Source organism: Podarcis muralis, chromosome 2, assembly GCF_964188315.1.
Source record: "Podarcis muralis chromosome 2, rPodMur119.hap1.1, whole genome shotgun sequence".
Taxonomy (NCBI): Eukaryota; Metazoa; Chordata; class Lepidosauria; order Squamata; family Lacertidae; genus Podarcis; species Podarcis muralis.
Window position 1 is genome coordinate 16,787,257 of NC_135656.1, and position 25,858 is coordinate 16,813,114.

A 25,858-nucleotide genomic window follows, 5' to 3' on the forward strand; every position below is an offset into this window, starting at 1 on the left:
GATTCCTCAGCATTTCCCCTTTATCTTAAAAGTTTAAATGGGAGGACTGGGTGTAGGGTGAAACTGGGGCAATATCATTTTTGCCCCATGTCTTTACAAAATAGAGAGAGAACAAACAGGAATATACATATGTATCTTGATGCAACTTCCCACCTGAAGAGCAAAACATTTTCTGCTTTCTAACTAAAGCTCCTGATTCCTCCTAGTGAAACAATAATATAGAGATTGGATTGCACATTTTTGCACTGTTAGAAATATTCGAAGTTAGGAGTAATTTTTATTCTAAACCCTCAATAATAAAATGTGTCGAGAGTAAAAGAAGCAGGATTTCCTTACATAATACCCTCCAGAAAAATTCCACAGATAAAAGTGACAACAGTGATCAGAACAATATTTCCTGTAACACTGGTATTTTGAATTCTAGATTTCCCCCTTCATGCACAAGTCAGTTTCGATTATCTTCTCAATTACATAGTTTTACTAAGCATTTCTGCATCATAAAGTTGTCTGTTGGTTAAGGAAAACTTGAATTCTTGGAGTCTTCGTAAAAACAATCCAAGTAGTTGAAGAAGGAAAACAAAGGAAGTCGGTCATATTATTTTAAAATATCCAGCATTTTTGATATAGGAACTTGTCACAACCTGACCACTGGTCTAAAGAATATTGTCCGAATTATACGTGTTCAAAAAATAAATAAATGCAGTCTTGAAATTATGTTTTCTCCCAAGGCCTATTGCCATTTATACCATTCAATTGTATTAACAATAATACCCTCAAGTTCTGGTTTTGTTTTTTGTGAGGGAGAGGATGGTTGGAGTGGCATGAGTTTGTGAGAAGTTGCAAGCCCAGCCATAGTATTTATGCCAAATGACTTGATGTATGAGTGTTTTCCCCCCTGGTTGTGACTTGATTGAAGATCTTCCATGTCAGTTTCACAAAGCACCTGCCATTCATTGTTGGCTGATTAGAAATCTCCACTGCCCATTTAATCGGACAGCCCAGAAAACCAGATTGCTTTTTCTTACTAATTCTACCACTCCAAATAAATAAAGAAATGAACATAAAAGCAAAAACTAATTTAAATATTCTCAGAAAAACAACATTTCAACAAAATTCTATACAGCACCTTTTCTGGTGGTGGTGGGGAGTACAAAATGTTGAGCTTAAAAATCAGCACTATCAAAATTAAATGTACGTTTTCTAACTGTTCTCAACGATTTTGAGATTTCTCTGATTTCTAATTTTCTAATGCTTTCTCGAAAAAGCATTGGCCATGCCTGTTAAACTAATAGGATTCCTTCTTTATTGCCAAATTCTTTGATTCTATATATCTTTATATGCTGTCTGTATGTCTCAAACTACCTTTTTGTGATTGTTAATTTTTGAGTAAGATTTCCCCAATATTCTACGCTTTGCTTAAATTACGATGCATATAAAAATACGGAGCAAGTTCCACAATATCTGTGAAGTTTGGCCGATTGTTTGTTTAAACAACTGTCCCCAAAAAAGAAATGGAAAAAAAGAAATGTAGTGTAGCAACTAGAAAAAGCAAAAGTATTCACTTTAGTAGGACATAGCCCTCAGCTCTGAAGCTGTTTGTTAATAACTTTTATTTGTTAGTAAAGCTAGTGTAACGTAAGAAAGTTCAAGTATCGCTAAATAATGACCCAATGTAAATATAGATTGCAGGGCATTTTTACTAAAAATTGCTTAGTAAAATTTGACAGCACAAACACTACATGTACCGAGCTTTCCATATGGAACAATAGTCCAGCTAAAGAACAATTATGACATTTAGCCAAATCTTGCATAGAAGTGGTCAAAATATATTGCACCTCAGAACCAAAATATAGTCTAAATATTTCCTTTTGTTGTAAAGGTAACTTTGCAATAAAGCTTTGCTCTGTGTCTGTTTGGGAGGCTTTATCTCCTCCCCCTGTGGGGATGTACATAAGTTGACATTGTCTCAAAAGTGGAAAAAAGAAAGAGAAAAAAATGTATTATATATAGATATAAAATTAAACATGGACAGTGGCATATGCCAGAAGCCATTCTATTTAATTTTTTGTAGTCCTTTGTTATTTACAAAAAGGCATGCCAATAAAATAAAATGATATATTACAGTATTTATAATATTCTTTTAAAAAGTTCAACCACATTTTTCAGCTTTTGTTGTTGTTGTGCTGTTTACAATGTTGCCTGTACATATGCATGTATTTTTTTTATTTTTATTTTTATTATACACATTGTAGGAGTAAGTGGGGTAAGTCTAACAGGATAGAAATGTTTTGTTCCTTGTGGTATCTGGTACAGCAGAATTCTTCCACTGATTTCATGATAGCTAGACTATGCGTTTAAAAAGTCCAACTTGGCACAGATGTCTATCGAATGGCTTGCTTTCTACAAGACCCTTGTTGCGGGCATCTAGGCTGCGAGATTCTATAGGTCAAGCCTCTGCCAGCTATCTAAAAGGCATTGCTATTTGTTTGTTTTGCTTTTGGAATATTTTGAGTGGTTATTTTGTGTGTGTGTGTTTTTGCCCTTTTATAGATACAATTTATTTGGTCCACATTCAAACAGCTTGTTTTCTTTCATCGCGCCCTAAAAAAAGTTCAGTACACCTCCCTTTTTGCAACCAGGCATTCTAAACGATTCATAGCAGCCTATGCCTTCTCTTTTAAGCTGCATGATGGAACAGAGTCTTGGTTATAGTGCAATACAACCTTTGGCCCATCGGCGAGAACAAGCCCACAAGCCCGTGCCCTTAAAAAACAAAGAAAAACCCACACAACTGAATTCTCAGTATGATCGACTCGTTGAAGGTGACACAATGAAACATTTTGAAATATTGAGATGCCCAGGTACTAACTAGAAACACAAAAATTATGTTCCCACCCACCCCCAAACCCCCCAGGGTGAGACTCCCGTCAATTTAGAGTTAAGACTGGTTGAGAGGTAGCTCTTTCATCCCTACCTGAATTTTGCAGGACTGGTTAAAATTATGACAACAATGTGGGATGAAATGCAAAGTTGGTGAAGGCACACGACATATAGGACACTTTCTCTCTCAGCGCTGCACCCATGTCACACGGCTACTTTGCCCATCAAACGTGTGATGTTCTACTAAACGTTGGTTTTTAACATTGTGGTTATTGTTGCTAGCATTTTGGTTTGCTTTTCCTGTAAAAAAAAATATAAACAAACAAATGCCAAAAAGCAAAGAAAATCGTGCAATGTCAAGACTGCAAGCTGCAGGAAATCTGTCAATGGAAGAACGCTTAGTAGAGGCCACTTTTCTGGGAAGCAGCTTGTGCCCCATTGTTGAGTTCCTTGCATCAGAACGATCCCAAAGGACGCAACCGCCAGCATGTAAATATGGCACACAGTGCTGTAAACTTCCCTGTCGTAACCCTACCCTCCTCGATAAAATTGCTTTATAGATCTGCTGAAAATTGCACCTTTGAAAGGTAACGTGCTGTTTCCGATAGCACTTTTTCATGTCTAACAGGGGAGGGGGGGAAAAGTTACCTACACTGCGGAATGGAGGCTAAAGAGTAATTGCGAGTATTGCAGGAAACAAAACTACCGGGTGGGTTTTCTTGAAGCCCTAAAGCACTCTTTGACAGCGACATTGTATTAAGAAACCATTGCTGCATGGTCTTTTTCCATCAGAAGGCTTTTAAGAGCAGCATTTCCCGTGTTTGCTGTTTCTTTTAAAAAGTGCAAAAAATATATGGCTGCATGGTTAATAAACATACACATAAACAGGTCTCCGTCGGTTGGTTTCACATTTTTGTTCTTCCTAGAGGAGGTGCATGGAAAGATCTAAGGATTGGTAACTTGGCGGAAGGGCATAGATATAGCTAAGAGTAACTCTCCCAATACAGTGTGCCGTAGTCAGTGGAGTGCCTCGAACATATGGCTTAACACAAGGCCTGGACAGCATATTGAGTGTCTTGTGATTTTATGATTCCTCATGCATGATTCCTGATCACAGCATGCCATCATGCAAATCATTTCTATGCATTGAAACGAGCACAATTTTATTTTATTTTATTTTTGGAATCAGCCTGAGCGAGTTTTGGCAGGCTGAAAACACCTGATTATCCCCATCTCCCAAACCATGGTGAAGCCCATATAATAAAGAAGTATGCAGATAATAAATACCAAAGGAACTATGATGATTAAATGACATGGGCTAAATATGTGTCGTTTCGTTTCAGCTTTTTGTCGTTGCTCAATTTGTTTTCCCCCTTGTTCTAATTTTTTTGTTTTTTTGTTTGTGTTTTTGGTGCTTAAACTAAATGTCAAGTATGAAAATCTAGTTTTGCATGAGCAACCCAACCCTTCAAAGTGATGGTTTTTTTTCTTTTGTTTTTGTTCTGGGTTTCCTTTCAATAAAATGAGAAAAATAAAATCCATTTTGGCTGCTTCGGAAAAAATATATACGAATCCTAAAGCAGCAGGTTTGTTTGTTTTTCCTTAAGTGTGTGTGTGTGTGTGTGTTTTATTTCGCTTGTTTGTCCTAAGTTGCATTGACTGATGTGGAACATGCAGTATCCACCTGCCCAAACAGTATAAAATCCTTTTTTTTTTACCCCGCCTTTGCATTGTTTCCTGTTTTTTTTAATATATTTGCCTAGATGGGTCCGTTAAACAGGTGGTAGATCACTGCTTTGAGATGCAACATGGTCACACAGTAAGCAGACTATGTTTGGTATAGGATCTTCAGGTAAAGTGTCTCCACAGCTGTTCACTATTGATATATATTTTATCGGGAAGTTTGTAAACAATCTTTTCCGCTCATACTTTTTTTCCTAGAGTTATTAATGTTACGGATCATCTCAATATTTGGGTTCCCTGGTGTCTCTTTGCCTTTTCGCTCTTTCCCGTCTCCCTTCCTCGGCTCGCTGTTTCTCCTTTTCGGGCTTAGTCACACTGTCATAGGATGGGAGGGACGCTGTGGACGGGGTACCTTCTTTTTTCTCCCTGTTTGTCCCTCCGTTTTCCATCTTATTGGAGACGTTCTTTCGGTAAATAAAGCCCCTCCTTATTAAGCGAGCCCGGTACGCCCTCTGGATGACCAATGCAGAGACCTCTTCCTGCTTGCGCCGCAGTGTGGTCGTGATAGGCTCGTAAGACACTTTGGATGGATTCGAAGCCACAAACCTCTCCTCCATCTGCTGCCTCAGGATGTCCAGCTCGCCGCTATCGCCCAGCACCCGCTTGGTAAAGGCAAACAGGATGTCCAAGCAGTGGATTCTATCCCCGCTCACCATCGGCAAGTCCATGGCAATGAGTTCAATAGTGTTGGGCTTCGGGACGCGGAGAGGGTGCTCCAAGGCGTCAGCAAAGTCTGCCAGCTTGCAGTACTCAATGAATTGCGTGGCGTCGGGGTCAAACTTCTCCCAGATCTCGTAGAAGGTCTCAAAGTCGTCTTCGCTCAGCGGGTCGGCGCTCTCCTCCGTAGCTACGCTGAAGTTCTCCAGAATGATGGCAATGTACATATTCACCACAATCAGAAAGGAGATGATGATGTAGCTAACAAAGAAGAAGATCCCCACCGAAGGATTCCCGCAGTCGCCTTTGAAACCACTCCCGGGGTGTTCCTTAGTCAAATCACAGTCCGGTGGCCTGTTGAGGATGGGCAAAAGCAAACCATCCCACCCAGCTGAGGTAGTGATCTGGAACAAGCAAATCATACTGTTGCCAAAAGTCTCAAAGTTGAACATGTCATCGATGCCAGCCTCGTGCTTAACGTAGGCGAAGTTGGACATCCCAAAGATGGAAAAGATGAACATAACCAGGAAGAGCAGGAGACCAATGTTGAACAAGGCAGGCAAAGACATCATTAAGGCAAAAAGCAGGGTGCGGATCCCTTTGGCTCCTTTGATCAGGCGCAGGATGCGGCCAATACGGGCCAGGCGGATGACTCTGAAGAGAGTAGGTGACACAAAGTATTTCTCTATGATTTCAGCCAAGAACATACCTTAAATGAGATTGGGGGAAAGAAGAAAAAATAGCGTTACAATTCTTTCAAGTAATCACATACCATTTGCCCAGAAGCGGGTAGTACTGGCCATATTTGAGAGGGAAATGCCATACTAGGTTCATTGAGACTGGCAGTCTTCCTATCTCCATATCCTTAGTATTTGAGTCTTTGCAAAATGCCCACGAGCCATATCAGCAAATTTCCTTTTACAAGGGCACCTCATCTTTTTATTATGACCATTATAAAATGATAGCCAGTGCTTGTTGCCTCGTTATACCCCATGAATCATAAAATAGTATAATCTCTCTTCCCTTCTGTTTACTTTGCTCTGTTGTTTAGGATCAGGCTAGATGTAACATCCCGTTGTGTGTGTGTGTGTGTGTGTGTGTGTGTGTGTGTGTGTGTGTGTGTAAATCCCCACTCCCTTGTAACAACAATTTTTATACCTTGCTTTTCTATTCAACAATCCTCTAAATGGGTACCAATCGGTAAGACAAAAAACAAAATGTTAAAAACGGCAACAATCCAAATTTCATGTTCAAAGTAGGCGCCGGCGCTTTGGGCAATTGCCAACAGCAGCAGAAAATATGGAACAAAACTAGTCACCCAGAGAACCCCAAATGCTCAACAGAACTACTGGCCAATTGTCTAAAAGAGAGCAAGGAAGAAGCAAGGCAATCCCTAGAAAGAGATTTTCACACCTTTGGTGCCACCACCGACAATGCCCTACCCTGCATAAATGCCCACTGCATTAAAAATAGAGCCATCACACAGCGTGGGGCCTCTAAGGGAGCTCTTAATATGAAGGTGGGCTCATATGAGAGAAGGCTGCCCTTCAAGAACAAAGATCATTCGGACCGTAAAGGTCAACACCAGCACTTTAAATTGGGCCCAGGAACTAATGGCATGAAGTATGATTAATTGGTGCAATATGCTCCTGATAACACTTTCCAGTTAATAAAAATCATTACCAAGGCCTTTGGTGGCTGTCTTCCTCCCGCATTGCTGTGTGCTGCTAGTTTGTTACTGTTTTGTGGCTTTGTTTTATTATGCTTACTGTATATTAATCTGCAGTTGTTTTTAATCATCATATTTTTGTGATCCAGCATAGGACCATTTGGAGCAGGGTAGTTTATAGGTACAAATGAAAGCAAATTTGCAGAGTTTAAGCAGAAGAACGGGTGTGTGTGTCCGGGGGGAAAGCAGTTATTTCCCGACTCAAACTTCCTTCCCAAACTACCGTATTTTTTGCTCTATAAGACGCCCCAGACCACAAAACGCACCTAGTTTTTGGAGGAGGAAAACAAGAAAAAAAATATTCTGAATCTCAGAAGCCAGAACAGCAAGAGGGATCGCTGCGCAGTGAAAGCAGCAATCCCTCTTGCTGTTTTGGCTTCTGGGACAGCTGCACAGCCTGCATTCGCTCCATAAGACGCACACACATTTCCCCTTACTTTTTAGGAGGGAAAAAGTGAGTCTTATAGAGCAAAAAATACGGTATTTCCCCACAGAAATCTGACCAACTCTGATTTTACAAGCTGGGAAGCAGTGATAAGTTAATGTGCAGTACAGTGGTACCTCGGTTTTCGAACACAAGACCGTTCGAGTTCTGAAACGTTTGAAAACTGAAAACTCAATATGGAAGCCTCAATACTGAAGCCACGTTTCCTGTTCGACTTCTGAGGCGCATTCGAAAACCGAAGCATTTACTTTTGGGTTTAGGGCATTTGAAAACTGAAACGTTCGTCAACGGAGACATTCGAAAACCAAGGTACCACTGTATTAATTGCACAATCCTATGCAAGTTTACTCGGAATCCGATGCACATCTACTCATTTTCTCTTCTCGCAAGCGCAGGCCTTTGTGCTGCATGCGCCCCGCAGAAAACACCCATATACTCACCCACGATGGAGAGAATGACAACCACAAAATCAAAAATGTTCCAGCCAATAGTGAAGTAGTAGTGACGCAAGGCAAACATTTTCAGCACACACTCGCATGTGAAAAAGATAACAAAGACCAGGTTGATCCAGTAGAGGATTTCTTCCATCTGTTTGCTCTGTGTGTCCGTCTCAACCATCATAGTCACCATGTTGAGGCAGATGAGCAGCATGATCAGTATGTCAAACGCTTGCTGGGTGACAAAGTCGAAAACAGCTCCTTGGACTCTATTCTGTTACACCGGACAGGAAGAACGCACAATTAGGGAGATGCATGTATTTGTAGTATGGGACAATTCACTGCATATATCCTCTACTGCAGCTGATTTGTGTGTTTACATCACGTGGGGATGGGGGGTGGTTTGTTGGGTTGTTCTTATTATGTATTGCATGTTTTTATATTGTGTTTTTATGTTGTAACCGCTCCGAGAGTTGTGGGTACAGGCCGGTGTGCAAATTTAATAAATGATAATAAGAAACATATATGGCCTCACAATCCCATTTTGTAGTGAAGGGTGAAACACACAGCGCAATCCTGTTCATCACCAGGTATGTGTGGAAATGTAAAGGACCCCTAGATGGTTAAGTCCAGTCAAAGGCAGCTATGGAGCGTGGCGCTCATCTCGCTTTCAGGCCAAGGGAGCCAGTGTTTGTCCACAGACAGCTTTCCGGGTCATGTGGCCAGCATGACTAAACCGCTTCTGGCACAATGGAACACCGTGACGGAAGCCAGAGCGCATGGAAACATCGTTTGCCTTCCCTTAGGAGCGGTACCTATTTGTCTACTAGCACTGATGTGCTTTCAAACTGCTAGGTTGGCAGGAGCTGGGACAGAGCAACGGGAGCTCACCCTGTCACACAGATCTGAAACGCCAACCTTCTGATCAGCAAGCCCAAGAGGCTCAGTGGTTTAGACCACAGTGCCACCCATGTCCAGGATGCAGATTAACATTAAAAGGCTCTAGCACAAGAACCTTCTTCCTAAGAACCCAAATGATTAAACCACCTTCGAAGAGTAGTCGCAGCCCTGTTATGCTGCTTCAGGAGATCACTTAAATGTAACAAAAACATAATAATGCTGAGTATTCAGGGCTGGCAGTGACTTAGGCAATGTGCCATGGTCTAAGAGCCCTAGAAGGGCTGCTTGGTCCTGCCATTTGACCCTCCTGCCTGCTCCCGGTCCCTTGATTATGTAACAATGCCAGGGAAATTATCCACCATTTTGATTTTTCCACAGTGCCCTGATGTTCTTGATTTTTGTATCCACTCTGGAACACCGCAGGAAAATTAAAATGATGGGTGGCTTGAAGCTCATAACAGTGTGACAAGGTGCAGTGGGGCAGTTTGAATGGGGCACTCTGAAGAAGAAGAAGAGTTTGGATTTGATATCCCGCTTTATCACTACCCGAAGGAGTCTCCAAGCGGCTAACATTCTCCTTTCTCTTCCTCCCCCACAACAAACACTCTGTGAGGTGAGCGGGGCTGAGAGACTTCAAAGAAGTGTGACTAGCCCAAGGTCACCCAGCAGCTGCATGTGGAGGAGCGGAGACGCGAACCCAGTTCCCCAGGTTACGAGACTACCGCTCTTAACCACCACACCACACTGGCTCTCGTAGTGGTGGGGCCTATAACCTGCTTCCTGCTCTGGATTTTATTATGCACATCACAACCATGTAAGATAGATGCATGTTGTTATTCCCACCAGCTTGGGGAGGGGGAACTGAGGCTAAGAGATTGCAGCTGGCCCAAGGCTATCTGCTGGTAGGTGAGATTTGAAGCGGGGTCTTCCTGAGGTAGCTTTGTGCCTCAGCTATGATACCACACCAGGTCAAAATAAGAAGGGATCAAACCTCAAAGAGCATGAGCTGGATGCTGGAAAAGTGTGAAGACTTTATTTGAATGTACAAGGGGCAGCATATTGGGAATAAGCCCGGAAACTCACCAGAGGCCTTGGAATTGGCTTCTGAGGTTTCTTGGAGCCCAGTTTTTTCATGGCGTTGTAGTATTTCTTCTGCTCCTCTGTCATGAAGATATCCTGACCTCCAAAGTAAAGGAAGGAAAAGGAAATAAAGCTGGTTACAATCTGTTCACCTTTGCTTAAAGATGAAGGTACAACTGAAGTTGGGTAGCCATTTCGTCTTACTCCATGAGGTAAAAAATAATAATAATGGAGAAAATTACATTGTCACTGCCAGACAATGAGAGAAGATACGCTAGTCCCTGGTAGTTCAGGACTTAGAATCTATTTAGTGGTTTTGAAGAAGCTATTGGATCTAAGTTCAAAATGTGGTACAATAATTGCTTGAAATGGAACTGTATGATGGCAGCTCCATCTTTGTGTGAGACTGGTGTGAATGTTTTGTTCCAGTATGGTGAAAAATCACAGAAACATAAACATTCATTTGAGGGGACAAAAAAGTCCTCTCTGTGAAGAAGACACATTCATACAACCATGCCACCATGTGGCAACTGTAGTGGCAACCTGCATGTGTGAAGCAGTTCTTTCGTAAACTGCAAGTTTCAGGGAATTCCATGGGTTATTTATTGGAAGTTAATTCAGAGAAAAGGGGGTCCTTTACTCTAGTCAATATGAAAAGTTGACCTATCTTTTTCTTTTGCTGATTGAAATTGTCAATGATGACACCAATAAAGAGATTCAAGGTGAAGAAGGATCCGAAGATGATGAAGATGACAAAGTAGATGTACATATAGATGTTGTCCTCATACTTGGGCTGCTGATCTTGCTGTGTGTATAAGAGAAAACAATATACATATTTCAGGAGCTGCAACAAGGAAGAGGGATTTAACAAAGGCTTGAAAATCTTTGCAATTCATTCATTCATTCATTTTTTTTATCATCAAATGTGCGCTCTGAAGTTATTGTCCCCCTAAGGGGCGGACTTTGGTAACCTTTTGTAATATAGTGCCCTGTGCGAGGCCAAACTTGGGCGCCCCAAAATGGATTTTCTTAATTACAGATCTTCTCAATTTTGTGCCCGTCAGCTCTATGCCCTTGTCAGGCTGTTGCCAGGGACTCCCGGCTGGTTGCCCAGGAACATACAAAGACAAGGAATGTTCTGACCTTCCTTTTTTATTTCATTCTTTACAGAGAGAGGCTATAGAACCCAGCCTCCTGGAGAATGGCATTGTCCCAAGTGAATCTCCATGCCTCGTCTCTCCCACTTCCTCATTCGTTATTTCTATGGGTGCTGCTAGGTGCCCTCTGTCTTTGAGCTCTTTGCTCTCCTACTTTCAAGGCTTGTCAGGTTCTGGGAGATGGAGGGTCTGGAATGCTTTCTAAAGACACTGTGTCTGTCAGCTGTTGCCTCCCTCCCCTCCATGATTCCTCCTCCTCCTCTCCCATTATTTCCCAACTTTCCCCCTCATCTGCGTCTGAGCTGTAACCTCCCTCAAACCCCTGTTGTAAATCTGAACTGTCTTCTTCTTCTCTGGAAGGGTCAGGCTGGGAAGGCGGTCTCCACCATTCCTCCTCTGCCCAGTCCCTGACAGCCCTGTGCAGAGAAACTGCCCACACCATTCTAAAATCCGATGCTCGTCCCCTGACCCAAAGTTCCATAGTAACCCAGAGTGAACATAAAGCTCTGGCAGGATTGGGTTTATTCCACCCACTTCAGTGTTGCAGGATTCTGCATCGCATATTCCTCATATACAGTAGCAGTCCTTGGGGTCCTAGGACAGTTGGATGGGGATGATGGAGCAAATTTTTTGCAGCTATGACTTTGCAAGGTGGCATTCTTTGTACGTATAAAATGGCATGGAAAAACATTGTTTTAAATACCAGCTCTATGATAACAGTGACAGAAGTGGATGTACTTTACCTTTCTAGAATCTACTGCTGCATACATTATGTCCATCCAGCCCTTAAAGGTTGCCTATAGAGGGAAACACACATTGTTTTAGAGGAAAATGATTTTTCTCATTAAAAAACAAACAAACAAACAAACAAACAAACAAAACCCACCTGTATAGGACTATATAAAAGAGCATCTCTTTGTAGGTATTTGGCACATAAAATATTCAACAATTTGTTTGGCTATAGTCTGTGGGATAGTGACTAACTCAAGGTCATCTTTCCTTTTCCTCCTACGGTTTGGGTGAAGGCAAATTTAATAATATGGGCCCTCCTGTTGGCTAATGGTTCCTTCGATTGGTTATGCCATTTCTTATGAATCCATGTCGCTCAGATTGTGGTCAAGTTTCTTTTCTCCTTAGCAGGGAATTTACTAATGCGCTCGGAAACAACAGATTTCATGTGCAAATTCTCTTGGCCACCAGACTCAGTTCTTTACAAGAGCCTTCTCTGCAAACTGCGTATAACATACCAGAACCGGCTTGCCCATTAGGCAAGCACCCCTCTTGCCGAGTTTTGGTGAGAGGGGGTGCATTTTGGTGCATGGCAGAAATGGTGGGGTGCAGTGTGTGTGTGGGAGTCCCGTTCCCATTTTGCCTCGGGTGGCAAAACAGGGTGTGCCACCCCTTCGATATACTAACTACGAATGATCAATCTATCTGATGCGTCTCTTCCGTAAATCTACACAATTCAAACTGGTCTTACAGTGATTTGTCTGTAGGGAAAAAAAGCAGTAAAAAGGATTTATACGCAAAGCTGAGTTAAAGAAAGCAAAGTTCAAAAGGTTTATACATAAACATGCTTTTTTGTTTCGGACCATTTTCCTTGAAATAAATATCCAGTAAATTAATACAGCACACACCATCTCGGCTTCTTCACTCCATTGAAGTTATTACACATTGCTGTGTTGTACCTCATATATAGATCAATATTGGGAACCACCCCTTGGGAGTCTCCCTAGGCTACACCCCTTTCCCAGTGTCACACACAACACACCATTCCTGTTCTGAACCCTCCCTGAGTGCTTCTGCCTGGCTGCAATGAGTGTTTGAACTGTGATAATGCCTCTTGCTTTCCTGGAAGGTGGAGGGAGAGATCAAGACATATTTGTGGTGTGTGTAGAAGCCTCTGACATTTGCCCCACTGGAATGTAACAATAAAACAACGAACAGGGTGGTGATGCAATGACTACTGCATTGAACCACTGACATATTACAGGTGCAGGTATTTGAGGCTTATTCTTGGTTTTTTATGTGAGAAGATAAAAGAGTGTAGTTTTCTCTGCCAACTGCGGAGTTGGGTTGAGGGGATCCAGCCTGGGAGGGTTTGGAATAGGTAGGTTAGTTTTAGGAGGGTGATCATTCTGATCATGGCTATTTTGTCTGAGAGAGTGAAATTCATGTTATTCCATCTCTTTAGGTCTTTGTTAATTTGTCGCCACAGGGGCTTGTAGTTGTGGAGGTATAATTTATTGAGGTTTCTGGTTATTTGTACCCCTAGGTATCTGAACTTGGCGTGGCAAAGTTTTAATTTGGTGACCTTAGTGAGTCACTGACATATTACAGGTGAACTCTTCATTTACCGCATTTGCTACTGTTTAAGATAAAACTGATTTGGGAAAGAAGCCACTTTTGCCATTTTCTTATAGACATTTACAGATCATTGCCTTGGTGATGTTATCTTGTGTCAATCACTGGACTGTACAAAGGTCACAATTCCACATCCATTGCTTGGCCCACGTTTGCCTCTGACAAACCCCACCGATGGCATGCAGCTCTCGGAAGGTTCTCCGTGGCCCTTAAGGCAGAGAATATTCCTCACTACTGATATATATTGGCTGGGATGTGTGAATGACTTGTTGGGCAGCACAGAGGGCTGCGGGAAGGCCTCTCCATGCATGAACTAAACTCACTTGATTGGATGGAAGGCATGCAAATGAAGTGGATAAAGGGTGACACCCAACTATATTCTTCCACCAGCAGAATAGTCTTCCGCCCACACAAGGGGACTTTCACTTCCTCCTCTACACTCCCCCCCAAACCTATTTGGTTGACACACTGTAGAAGATACTGGGGGCACAGCATGAAGGACACGAAACCGGAGTCTCATTGCGTGAACTGGAAATTCGCTTGCACATCTGGACATCAATCAAAATATCTGGAACAGTACATCTAAAATGGCCAGGGGAAATTCTCAACCAACTATTCTCCCATTTCCTTGCTGCCACATTCCTCTCTTCACAAAGTTTCCCAATCACCTAGCTCAGACTTCACCCTGCTCAGTACACAAGTACAGTGGTACCTCAGGTTAAGTACTTAATTCATTCCAGAGGTCTGTTCTTAACCTGAAACTGTTCTTAACCTGAAGCACCACTTTAGCTAATGGGGCCTCCAGCTGCCGCTGCGCCGCCCGAGCACGATTTCTGTTCTCATCCTGAAGCAAAGTTCTTAACCCGAGGTACTATTTCTGGGTTAGCGGAGTCTGTAACCTGAAGCGTATGTAACCTGAAGCATATGTAACCCGAGGTACCACTCAACCCAACAGTTAAGCTTCTCTTCCCTCCTTGAAACCTAACTAGCCAAAAGATTAAAATTGGGTCTTGTTCTCTCTCCACAGGCAAGAAGATACTATTTGCTTCATGAATTTGCTGTTAGAATTCCTGCCCCATGATTGCAGTCATGGGATTTTTGTCTATCACATGACGGTGTATGTTTTGACTCCACAGAAAGGGAAGTGACAGAGACAGGATGTTTGTGTTACTGTGTTCTGTGAAGTGGGACTATTGTCCTTTGTTCTTTTCCTCTTTGCTGTCTGATGCTAGAGAGAGAGGGAGCCATGTTGCAGTGCTCCGTGTGTGTTTATATGTAAATAAAGTAGATTAGCCAAAATGCTGAGTTGCTGAGGTCTGTTACGCAAGCTGCAAAGACTTTGCGGATCCCTAAGTGTGCTGATGTCTGTTGGCATCGGTCGCTGTGATGTTCGGGCTTTTGAAGCTCCCGAACGAATGACCAGGAGGGAGAGAACATGCCAGTAGGGCATGTGTCTCTACCAGGGTCCTACTCGAGTGTAGGACGAGCGCCTGACATTTGCATGGGACTTCACACGGGGAAGCCAATATTTGCAACCATTAAACATTGAACAGAGATAACCCATTACTTCCAGGAGAAGTCAAGCTACAAAGGCAGAACTTACAATTTGCAGAAGGGCCAGGTACCCTGCACCAACATTGTCAAAGTTAATCTTTACGTTCTTCCACCGGATCTCCGTTTCGTTGGGATTCATGAGCTTCTCGCAGTCTGACTTGTTGTTGACTTCTTCTATCTCGAATCGATACTCGGACGTCTCATTAAAGCAGTAATGATACTTCCCAGCAAAAAGATTAACCCCCATTATGCTGAAAATCAGCCAGAAGATAAGGCAGACCAGCAACACATTCATAATGGATGGTATAGCTCCCACCAAGGCATTCACAACCACCTGTATTAGAAGTGGGGAGGAAGGAGGAGAGAGTTTCAGTACAGAAGAGAGGATGAATTAGAAGCAAAACAGACATGCCTAGTTTTAATGGGGGGAATCAAAAGCTAGTTGCAATAAAAAAAAGATACCCTCTCTGTCCACTGTAATTTTTTAAAGAAAGACTTTATATTTCAAGAGATTGTTTGGCAACTTATTCTTTTGGTTTTGCCGTTCAGTAAAACATGTGGTGGACGAAGAAAGAGATTATACCTTATCTTGATAAGAACAGGACCGCTGGCTGACTCCATCAGCTAAGTCAGAGAATGTGGAATTGAATAGGCTTAAAGAATTTCCGCCAGCAAAAATTTCCCCCTTTAAAACCAGACTTATGGAATTTATGGGCAAGGTGTATCCTACTCCCATGTAGAAAAGTGAGGGGTTTTGAGCCATTTATTTCAAATGGGAGTAGGAATGGGTATCAAGGTTGCTCTAAGGCTTAGCAGTGGCTTAGTGTAAAAACAATCAAGGCTATATTTATTGTTTGATAAGCAAGGCCAATCATATCTGAAGAGCTGAGCATGCATGTTTGCAAGCTCAAAAAGAAAAGCCATATTCCCTCCCCTGAAACAAAGCAAATGAAATCAATACTTTTTCAACAGGGCTTCCCTCCCATTTTTTATTTTTATTTTTTGGTCCCTGCCACTACAGATGATATTTGTGAAAATACGAATAAAGTCTAATGGAGAAAAGTTAAGCCATCTTTAACAGAGCCAGGTGAGTTGTCATTTATTTATTTTTATTAGGATTTCCTATGTTGGGAATGAATGAAGAGTTTAGGCTGCAATGCTTAGAAAGCTGACTTACATTAAAGCTGACTTACATTAAGTCAGACAGTTGGTCCATATAGTTCAGAACTACCTACTGTTGACTGGCAGTTACTCTTTTGGGTTTCAGACAAGAAGTCTTTCCCAGTTCTACGTGGCATTGCCAGGGATTGTATCTGGGGCATGGAGAGAAAGCGTGTCCTCTACCACTGATCTACTTCCTCCCTTTCCATTTTTCTTTCAAAACTGTCTTCAGTCTTCTCTGGGTACTTTGGACTCAAGGCTCTTATCCTTTGATTAAGACGTATATATTGCTCCTCCCAGCATCTTAAACGGGGGATTAAAAAAACCAATGCATGTCTATTCTATAATGTTTGACATGCATTTTGTCACACAGATTCTGAAAGCGTGCCATTCTGAATCTATGATTCCAAAGGATGGGGAGCTATTAAATGCTCATTTCAGGACCAAAGCATTTTTCTGCTTCCTTTCAGTTTTACAGTTTCTGTGCAGTAGCTATCAAGTCCCCATTACTAAGCAATTACAGTTTCTTCCAAAGCCATCCACACCTCAACCAGCAGTCTCTGAGGCTTCTTTTGCAGTGAATTAGGATTAACGGGATAGCACTGACATTGCGCGAGCACTTATTTCCTTGCCAGCAGGTGCCACTGTTGCTTTACATAGCAACCGCTTGCAGTGTCACACACTGCAATCTATATGTATGTGCAGCACTGCCTGCAGAAAAATACGTCATGTGTAAGGCAGAATGCGTAAAAAAATCATCACACCCAATAGTCAATTGATTTCTCTGCATATACTTGCAAAGTAATAATAATAAAAATACATACGCTTAAATTCAGAACCTTCAGTCTAAATCTCAGATCCTGATATGAGCTTCAGAATTTGTCCCTTCTATAGCCACAATTTATCTGGAACAGGGCAACTAGCGAAAATGTAAAGTAGTGCAATTATTGGCCAGGCATTGTGACTTTAAAACTGCTTTGGCATTTGGGGTTGCTCTATTAATCATAAAATAGGACCTAAGTTTTCTCGCTCTTCTACTCATTCACTTAAATATATGTAACCAATATATATACTGTATATATGCTTTACCTAAACAAATGGTAAAAAATCACCATCAAGTATTATGAGAGGGAACATGGCTTTTTTCGTGTGATTGTGTGTTAGAAATTGTCAAGAAATACATGCATGTTTCATAGCAATACTATCAACCTCCCTCCCCCAGGAAAATACAGCTGAGTACATTCTTTGAAATGTAAGTTATTAGAGCATAGAGGAAAGCAAAAGACCTACATTTAGCGCTTCTTAGCAAGATCATTTCAGCTCTTATTTTCTTTCATTTTGGCTCAGATTGTTCTTTTTTATTGTTTGAGGGGTATAAGATTGAATCAGTGCTAATAACAAGGATGGGGAAACGCTGCAAAATAGCCCAGTAAGCGAATTTTGATTTGCTAAACTAAGAAAACAACACCTTTCCAACTCTATATGGGTGAAAATCTTTTATTGCTATCTTCAGATTATCTGGCAGAAAATGAAAAACTAGCCTTCATCATATCTGTGATCCATCTAGTTTATTAATCTTTTCCCAAAAATGTCAAATATCCAGCAGTTGAAAGGTGACAGTAAACTGAAGGTGTCCTGGGCTCCCTGAAATTTCTCAGATTTTACGTCCCTTCAGACATGGGCTACATTTGTGCTAAAGATGGGTTTTCCACTAGAGACACCTGGTCCTGCCTTATCTGAGGTAAGTCCCACTAAGGGGTCTTACTCCCTAGTAAATGGCACTGCAATCCTAAATGTGTACGTACTAGAGAGTAAGCCCTATTTAAAACAGCAGGACTTATTTCTGGGTAAACATGTGAAAGATTGCTCTGTAAATCTAGTTCAACTTCATGTCTAAGCGGGCATGGGGACTCAAAGCCTAAACACAATTGGTTATATTATGGAGAAGCTTTAAGCCGTACTGAAATTCATGGCATTTATGCAACCACAACTTTCTTAGGATTGCCCACAATTCAGTGCATAGTTACATGCACAGATCTCATCCGAATCAATGGGGCTTAGGCACAATTAACCCTCCGCTGAATTATGCAGGCACAACAACAATCTATACTAGGAAATAAACCATGAAGTACATAGTTTCTGGAAAGCCACTTCCGCCCAGTGGCAGAGCTTCATGCTCCAGCACCGGGGGGCAGAGAACAGGCAGGGACGGGGCTGGCGTACATCCCGGGACATGGTGTGCGTCCTGGGGGCGGGGCATGCATCCGGGGGGCGGGCAGCCGAGATGGCACCCCACCGGGATCGTGCTGCCAGGGGCGGTGCGCTCCCCTGCACTCCTCTTCCTCCGCCAGTGCTTCTGCCTTAGGAGGAGGTGGAGCTGCGGGCACTCACGACCCTTTCATGTGCGCAGGGGTGTGGGCAGCCCTGCGTGACTGGGGGGGATTCCCGGCTGCGTCACTGCCCAGGCAACCAAGCCGATTACTCTGGGAGTGTGGCCTGCTTGATTTAAGCAGGACGCAGAGGGAATCTCACCCCTTTCCGCGCCTCCAGCTGCTCCGGTTTCCCCACCCTCCTGCCCTTTAGGTTTTTTCATCTCTTGACCTTGCTATCGACTTCAGTTGGTTGCCATTGAGGGGCCTGGTAGGACTTCTTCCACTTGGCAAATTGGCACCGGCCACTTGGTTTTTGCCTACCTCATAGCAAATATTCACAACTTGATAAAGTTAGGCGGTTAGGCATTGGAATACTGCTGAAGATGAGAGGAGGGGAGGTAGTGCCATCACCTGCCCCGCACATTGAAGGGTATTCCGTTAAAGGATTCCGGGGGCCTGGCCCTGCCCGAAGTCTGGGGAGGCTAGGGCCTAAGGCACGACCCCTATTGGTGGCCCTGGGGGAGCTCCTAGTTGATGTATGTCAGCAGGACTCCCCCTACTGGTGGTTAACCCTTCCCGGACTCCGCACAGATGGGCGGGAGTCAGATAGGTCCAATGCCTAAGCCAATACCGCTCACAATCTGTAGCCAATAAAGTTGTGGCCTTTTTTAGCCTATTAACCTAAAATACTGTTGTCAAGTGTCTTATTTAACCTGGGGGGGGGGCAGGTTGGGAGCTTGCCACGCTTCCATCCAGGGAATGTTTTACGTGGGAGGCATATTACATAATATTTAGGATGAAAAATTCAAATAGAGAATATCTGTGGTTTCTCTGAATGGCCTGAGCTACCTGTTAATAACTCCCCCCCCCCCCTTATAGAAGTTACCTATACTCTTTGAGGCTGCAATCCTATAAACACTTACTTGGGAGAGCAAATATTCTTGAAATCAGCAGGACTTAATTTGCAACCCTAAGTCCACTTACCTGGGAGTAAGCCCCACTGAATTAAAATAGTACTTACTCCTGAGTAGACATGGTAAAGATTAATGCCTTAAACATGCTGAGGATCATGCTAAACATTGCATCTTTCTAACCCCATTTTGGGATGTGTGAATAGCTCAGATCTTGAACTCTGAAATCAAACACGTTTTTTAGGTCTTTGCATAGTAGTTGTAATTCTTCATTACATCGTCTCCCAATTCTCTCTCCACCTTTATCCCATTTCTACTTTTAATGATATTCTTGCTTGACTTATAATACAGCAGACACCCATAATTCAATGCATGTTTACTCAGAAGTAAGTCTCGTGGTGTTCAATGGAGCCTATTCCTTAATAAGTATGTTTAGGTTTGAAACTGTTGCATTATTTCCTTTGCATACAGACCAAGATGGGTAACCTTGGGCTGGTTTTGCATGAGATTATTTCACACACAAACATTTTGTTTTAATACAGCAACATCAAAATGGCCATTTCCCATTAAAGCCTGGAAATTACCAGATACACTCGGCAGCGGAATCTTCTAAAAATTTCAGGAAAATTCAGGCTCTGTGCTTTTACTTGTGATTTGTTACTTACATCGCCGTGACAGGACAGGGGGACCATAAAGCATGGTAAAAGGGGAAAGGAGAATAGGGAGGGAAGCTGAACTACCAGTCAAGGCTGCCAGTCATTGACGACTGGACTGAGAACAACGAGGTGCAAACGAGAGGAATTAAACCAGTACTCTTTTCTTTTGGGATGGCTAAGCTCCTCCACCAACCACCAGTGCTTTCCTACTGCCATGAATAACCCCACACAAGAGATAGAAGCTGTATGGGTTTTCGACCTCTTCTGATTGATACCTTTGGCCGTAGCCTTTTTTTTATGGGGAAGGGGAGAAGAAAAAACAAGGGGCGGTTCAAATTCTGCTTCTTTGCACCTAGTGATTCTCCCTGTTTCAAAACTTACAGCCAGAAAATGCCCCCCTCAGATGCGAGAGGTATCAGAAGCCAGGCTAAATAAGAGCAGCCAAGTGCCAACAGAGAATCTACAAATGACATGTGGTTTGGGCCAATAATGAGGCAGCTTGATATATCTCCCTTTTTTTTTCTTCTCTTCCAATGAACCATTTAAAAAAAAAAAAGGGAGAAGTGTGCAGCAGGGGTGAAGGTGAATCATAAACAGAGGGAGGTGATCAAGTCAGCAGCTGCATCATGATTCTGTTTGTCGTTATGTCTTTCTACCAGTTTGATCAGTTCTAGCATGCTTTTAAAATAAAAACCCCGGTAATCCACAGGCATGCAGAAGGATCAGCTCGCTAATGGCATCTTACCCTCATCCCCTCAAATCGGGACAACGCTCTTAAAGGCCTCAAAGCTCTGAGTGTCCTAAGGGATTTAATGGCACCTAGTTCCGAGTAGCCAAGGGCATTAGCTACAAGGCTGACTAAAGAGACCTACACAGAAAACAGAAAAAAGAAAGAGAAAAAAAAGGAAAAAAGGAAGAAAAAAAAAAAAAGAGGTTCCAGACTGTTAGAATAAATCTCCTAGCACTGAAGGTTTTTTTTTTTTTGTTTAAAATCCATCCCCCAAAGTGGACTGCAGGCAGGCCCAAAGTCCACCCCCGTTTAGATTGATAGCGAAGACATGACCACACCAGCTGCCTACTTCACTTCACTGAAACGACCTGGAAGGAAATAATGCGGTTGAGAGAGGCATAAGAATAAAACAAAAGGGGGAAAAATGTGTGAGATAGAGAAAGAGAAAGAGAGGCAGAGACACACAAGACGGAAACGGGGTCTGTCGGAAGGTTAGGAGCCCAAACGGATGACAAGAACCTTACCCTCGCCCTCTTAACAGTCTGCAGGATCCCAGCAGCTCCCATTAAATTAAGCCAGACAAATTTTTAAAGGTACCTATGAGAAAGAATACAGATAAATACACACACTGCACAAGCCGCCTTAGTTCTCTCATTCAGACGGGGCAGATAGAGGGCCTGCCTTGCTCATTTCCACTGGCGTGACATGGCAGAGATTTGAGGGGAGAAGGGGAAGCGTCTAGGTTCTCACCTCCTTTGGGGGGAAAAAAAAAGCCAGCAGCGAAACACACCGAAAAGTGTGCAGCGGTTAAGGGGTGGGGGTAAATCATTTTAAGCTCTTTATTGAGATGCTGGATTGCAATTCATTATTCTAGGGGGGCCAGTCCTTCCAGTAAGATGCTATACAATGGTGGTGTACAATTAGAGAGACGTATTTCCTTGCGCCCCCAAACCCACTGCTAAAATGGTTGGGATGGAGCAAACCTTCATGCACTATGGAATCAGTAGGCAAAGCCCACGTATCCCTGCTATATCCTCAAACATTATCAGAGGATTGTTTCTGACGCCCGCTTATAACAATTTCGATTAGGCAAGCCTATCCAGAAATGTAGAAGTTACATGTGTTTTAATCTCCTTTTAGCTATTGTTTATTTTCATCGTCTTTTGAAAGTTTTAAAATACCTGTTTTAAACTGTTTCATTTTTAATGGAGCATTTTAGTGTTTTATTTTATACTTCATTAAACTGCCTAGAGAGGGTTTTTTTTTTTTTGCAGTCAAATGGTAAACAAATTGTGTTGACTCAATCAATCAATAAAGTAACATATAATACTTTGAAACTGCATGCATGTCAGTTGGGGGCCAGTGTGTAGATCACCATTTGCAGTGTGGCTGTTGCTTCCGTGTGGTTCATTCCTAAAAGGTAAAAAAGGTAAAGGACCCTGGACGCTTACGTCCAGTCCAAGGCGACTATGGGGTTGTAGCGCTCATCTTGCTTTCAGGCCGAGGGAGCTGGCATTTGTCCACAGACAGCTTTCCAGGTCATGTGGCCAGCATGACTAAACCGCTTCTGGTGCAATGGAACACTGTGACGGAAATCAGAGTGCATGGAAACGCCGTTTATCTTCCCGCTGCAGTGGCACCTATTTATCTACTTGTGTTGGTGTGCTTTCGAACTGCTGGTTGGCAGGAGCTGGGACACAACAATGGGAGCTCACCCCGTTGCAGGGATTTGAACCGCCAATCTTCTGACTGGCAAGCCCAAGAGGCTCAGTGGTTTAGACCACAGCGCCACCCGCAGTGTTCATTCCTACACTGCTGTGGTACAGTCTAAATACAGGAACCATGAGGGATGGGCACACAATGGGGCTACTTCCCATCTTAGCATTGCAACTACGGTTGCTGCGTATGAGTGTAATTGGGTCGTTCACCTGTCCCATGAGGTCCTAATGGTCAGGGGTCCCTTTACCTTTATTAACAAGTATAGGACCTGATCATGCCGATAGAGTGACTATGTCTATATGTCGTCTATGCCCTATGGGCCTGGAGTGGTTGAAGCCTACCAGACACATCTTACTATGCTTTGAAGATGTTAATTGGATGTTTTATTTCTGTAAATAACAGGTGTCGGGGACTGGCTGTATGCACCAGCGGAGGACACCCCCCCTCCTAAGTGAACCCCCAGGGGAAGAAGGCTCAGTGCCTGGGGATTGGTGATGGAATGCTGATGAATGGTCAGAAGGAGAAAACTGGGAGGAGACGTCAGAAGCCAAAGGGGCAACAGGGTTTAGTGAGCAGGAAGAGGCTGTGGTAGAGAGCAGTTCAGACTCAGAGGCAGACTCAGAGGTTGGAGAAGAAGGGGGACAAAGAGGCAGAGATCAGGTGGGCTGATGATGAAGCCAGGGGGTCTCCCCCTCCTGATGTAACCAGCTCCCACCCCCCAGCCTGGTCTCCCCAGAACCTGTGGAGGTATAATGAGGGTGTAACAGACAAGGCAAAGAAGTCTCAGGTTGCTTGGGACAGACCCAGGGGAGGAGGAGACAGGGAGTTGTGGTAAGGCAGGGACCTTCAGTCCTCACAACTGGAGCAAGACTTGCTGGGAAGAGTTGCTGTGTGTACTAGGTCTCAGCTCTTTTGTTTCTTTGAATAAAGAGTTAACTTCACCGACACCTTGTGAGTTATTCATGACCAGATCCTGACTCCTGCCTTGACAACAGATATGAGAACGAGGGTGTTTTGGGGTTTTTTTTTAAATGTAAGTGCATTTAGAATGGAGAAAGGTTGATTTACTAAATCCTGGTTATAGATGTTTTTTATGCTGTTCTATGATAGAAACAATCTTTGCTCTCCCTCTCTCTCGCTCTCTTTTAAAGGTAACATAAAATGGGACTGTGTATGAACTGAGACCAATCTTGATCTCCCATGTTTCCCTTTCACATGTTATGGTGATGCTGCAAGGTACAGATCATTTACACAAAAATTTTATTAAAGTGGTACCTTGGGTTAAGTACTTAATTCGTTCTGGAGGTCCGTTCTTAACCTGAAACTGTTCTTAACCTGAAGCCTCACTTTAGCTAATGGGGCCTCCTGCTGCCGCTGCGCCGATGAAGCACGATTTCTGTTCTCATCCTGAAGCAAAGTTCTTAACCCGAGGTACTATTTCTGGGTTAGCGGAGGCTGTAACCTGAAGCGTATGTAACCTGAAGCGTATGTAACCCGAGGTACCACTGTACTTTATACAGGTGGTAAACACACTAATGTTACAGGTGATATAGCATAGCTGTCAACATTTCCCTTTTTTTAAAGGGAAATCCCCTTATTCCGAATAGGATTCCTCGCAAGAAAAGGGAAAAGTTGACAGCTATGGTGGTATAGACACAAATTTTATATGAAGCATCTCTAAGGGGAATATTATTTTTGCTTACTGCCCCCCCTACTTTTCTCCTAGTTTAGGGATTGATAATTCAGTAGGCAAGGTATGCTTTATTAGGGAGATATTTTAAAATCCCACCTAACAATTCATTAATATTTATATTGAATTAACTGGTAGAAGAAGGAAGGAGGCCTTGGTTTTCTTCCTGTTTTGTCTCTTGATATATTAAAATAGACCTGTGGCTCTGGGGAGACAACAGTCTTCAGACGGCCGCAAAAGGGTTATGCCTAAAGGCACCAGCTCATTGAGGACATGTAACTAAGTTTGGGTTAAGAGTGCTTTGGAACTGAAAGAATAAGAATAGTATGGGTTTTATTTAACCAATTAAGGAAAGGAGGAATGGGCTATACAGTGTTTTGAGGGGGGGGGGATGAGTTACTGTAGAACTGTACTGTATAGTGAATGCTAAAGTACGGGAATAAAGGAAGGATTTAGTAGAAGTTAAAGCTGTTTTGAGGACCTAATGGCTGAAAAGTGTGTTACATATCTAAATCAATACAAGCCAGTGGGTCTTAAGCTTGCATAAGCACGAGTTTAATGCAAATTAAATTAGGAGCAGGCAGTTCAACATGTATATGTGATACAGACAAAAATAGTATTTGTAAGCCAGGGGTTGGCTGATCTGTGTCCCTCTAAATGTTGTTGGACTCCAACTCCCATCAGCCCCAGAAACCATGATCAATGGTCAAGGATGATGGGACTTATAGTCAAGCAAAAAACAAAACAAAAATATGGAGGGCCATGGGTTAGCCACCACTCCTGCTTTAAAAATTTCCCATGAAATTATAAAAGAAGCTCTACTGTTAAAATAGTAAGCTTCCCAGAATTATATTTCAGCAATGTTTTTGCAATGTCTTTGAAAAAAACAATTGAAGCACAATATATTAATAGTCGGCCACATAAAAAATCTCCCCCCCCCCAAGGTGTGTTCACATAGGGCACGTTCAAGCCAAAATTAAGCCCTTTTAAGTTCCATGGAGTTCACTGAGCGAAGAAAACATACATTTAACTCTCTCTAGCTGAAACAAATGAGAAGTAAAAGTGCTTAATAAATGGATCATTTTAGTAATTCATGGAAAAATTGTGTTTTAGCCAGTCCTGAATAGATACTGGTAGAAAACCAGAACCCCTCCAACACTAGTATATACAGATTTCATTTATTAAATTATTGTTGCTATTATTATTATGAATAATAATTTCATTGATGAATTGCTTCCTATGAGGCATCTCAAGTGATTTACAGTAATTGTCCCTATGTACTTGACACTCTCTTAAACAATGAGAGATTAGTTTAAAGGAAAGAATCTCTGCTTGACTTTTAACAGGAATTTTAGTTTTCCACTTGTCTTTTGAGACAATAGCAAGGGGAAGTGCAGTCGTGCTAGAGATATGAACTTTCCCCAACATAAAAACAGACAGTCAACATTTATTACTGAAAAAAACATAACACTTTGGGGGAAGAAAAGACAAATAGCACTAAATATATCCAAGACAGTTCCTTCTAAAATTTTGAATGCTAGCAGTAAACTAACAAGAAACAAACAGATCATTTACATTGGCCTATAATGTTAATTTTCAGAATAATAATTTCAGGAAAAAATGCATAATGGTTGGGTTTCTGATATGGAACTGAAAAGTAATCACATTTTCCC

At 42.5% G+C, this 25,858-nt stretch overlaps 1 protein-coding gene across 1 annotated transcript in view; it reads right to left on the minus strand.

Annotated features, from left to right (window-relative positions):
• Positions 1 to 260: 260 nt before the first annotated feature.
• The window catches only part of SCN8A (sodium voltage-gated channel alpha subunit 8), a 107,504-nt gene continuing 81,906 nt past the window's right edge, over positions 261 to 25,858 (minus strand). Inside the window, exons 21-27 of the mRNA XM_077923944.1 lie at positions 20,792 to 20,914; positions 14,996 to 15,280; positions 11,772 to 11,825; positions 10,539 to 10,676; positions 9,875 to 9,979; positions 7,895 to 8,165; positions 261 to 5,989 (exon numbers count right to left, since the gene is read on the minus strand). Of these exons, the coding sequence (XP_077780070.1) occupies positions 4,845 to 5,989; positions 7,895 to 8,165; positions 9,875 to 9,979; positions 10,539 to 10,676; positions 11,772 to 11,825; positions 14,996 to 15,280; positions 20,792 to 20,914 (2,121 nt within the window). The 3' untranslated portion in view covers positions 261 to 4,844. The remainder of the gene's footprint in view (positions 5,990 to 7,894; positions 8,166 to 9,874; positions 9,980 to 10,538; positions 10,677 to 11,771; positions 11,826 to 14,995; positions 15,281 to 20,791; positions 20,915 to 25,858) is intronic.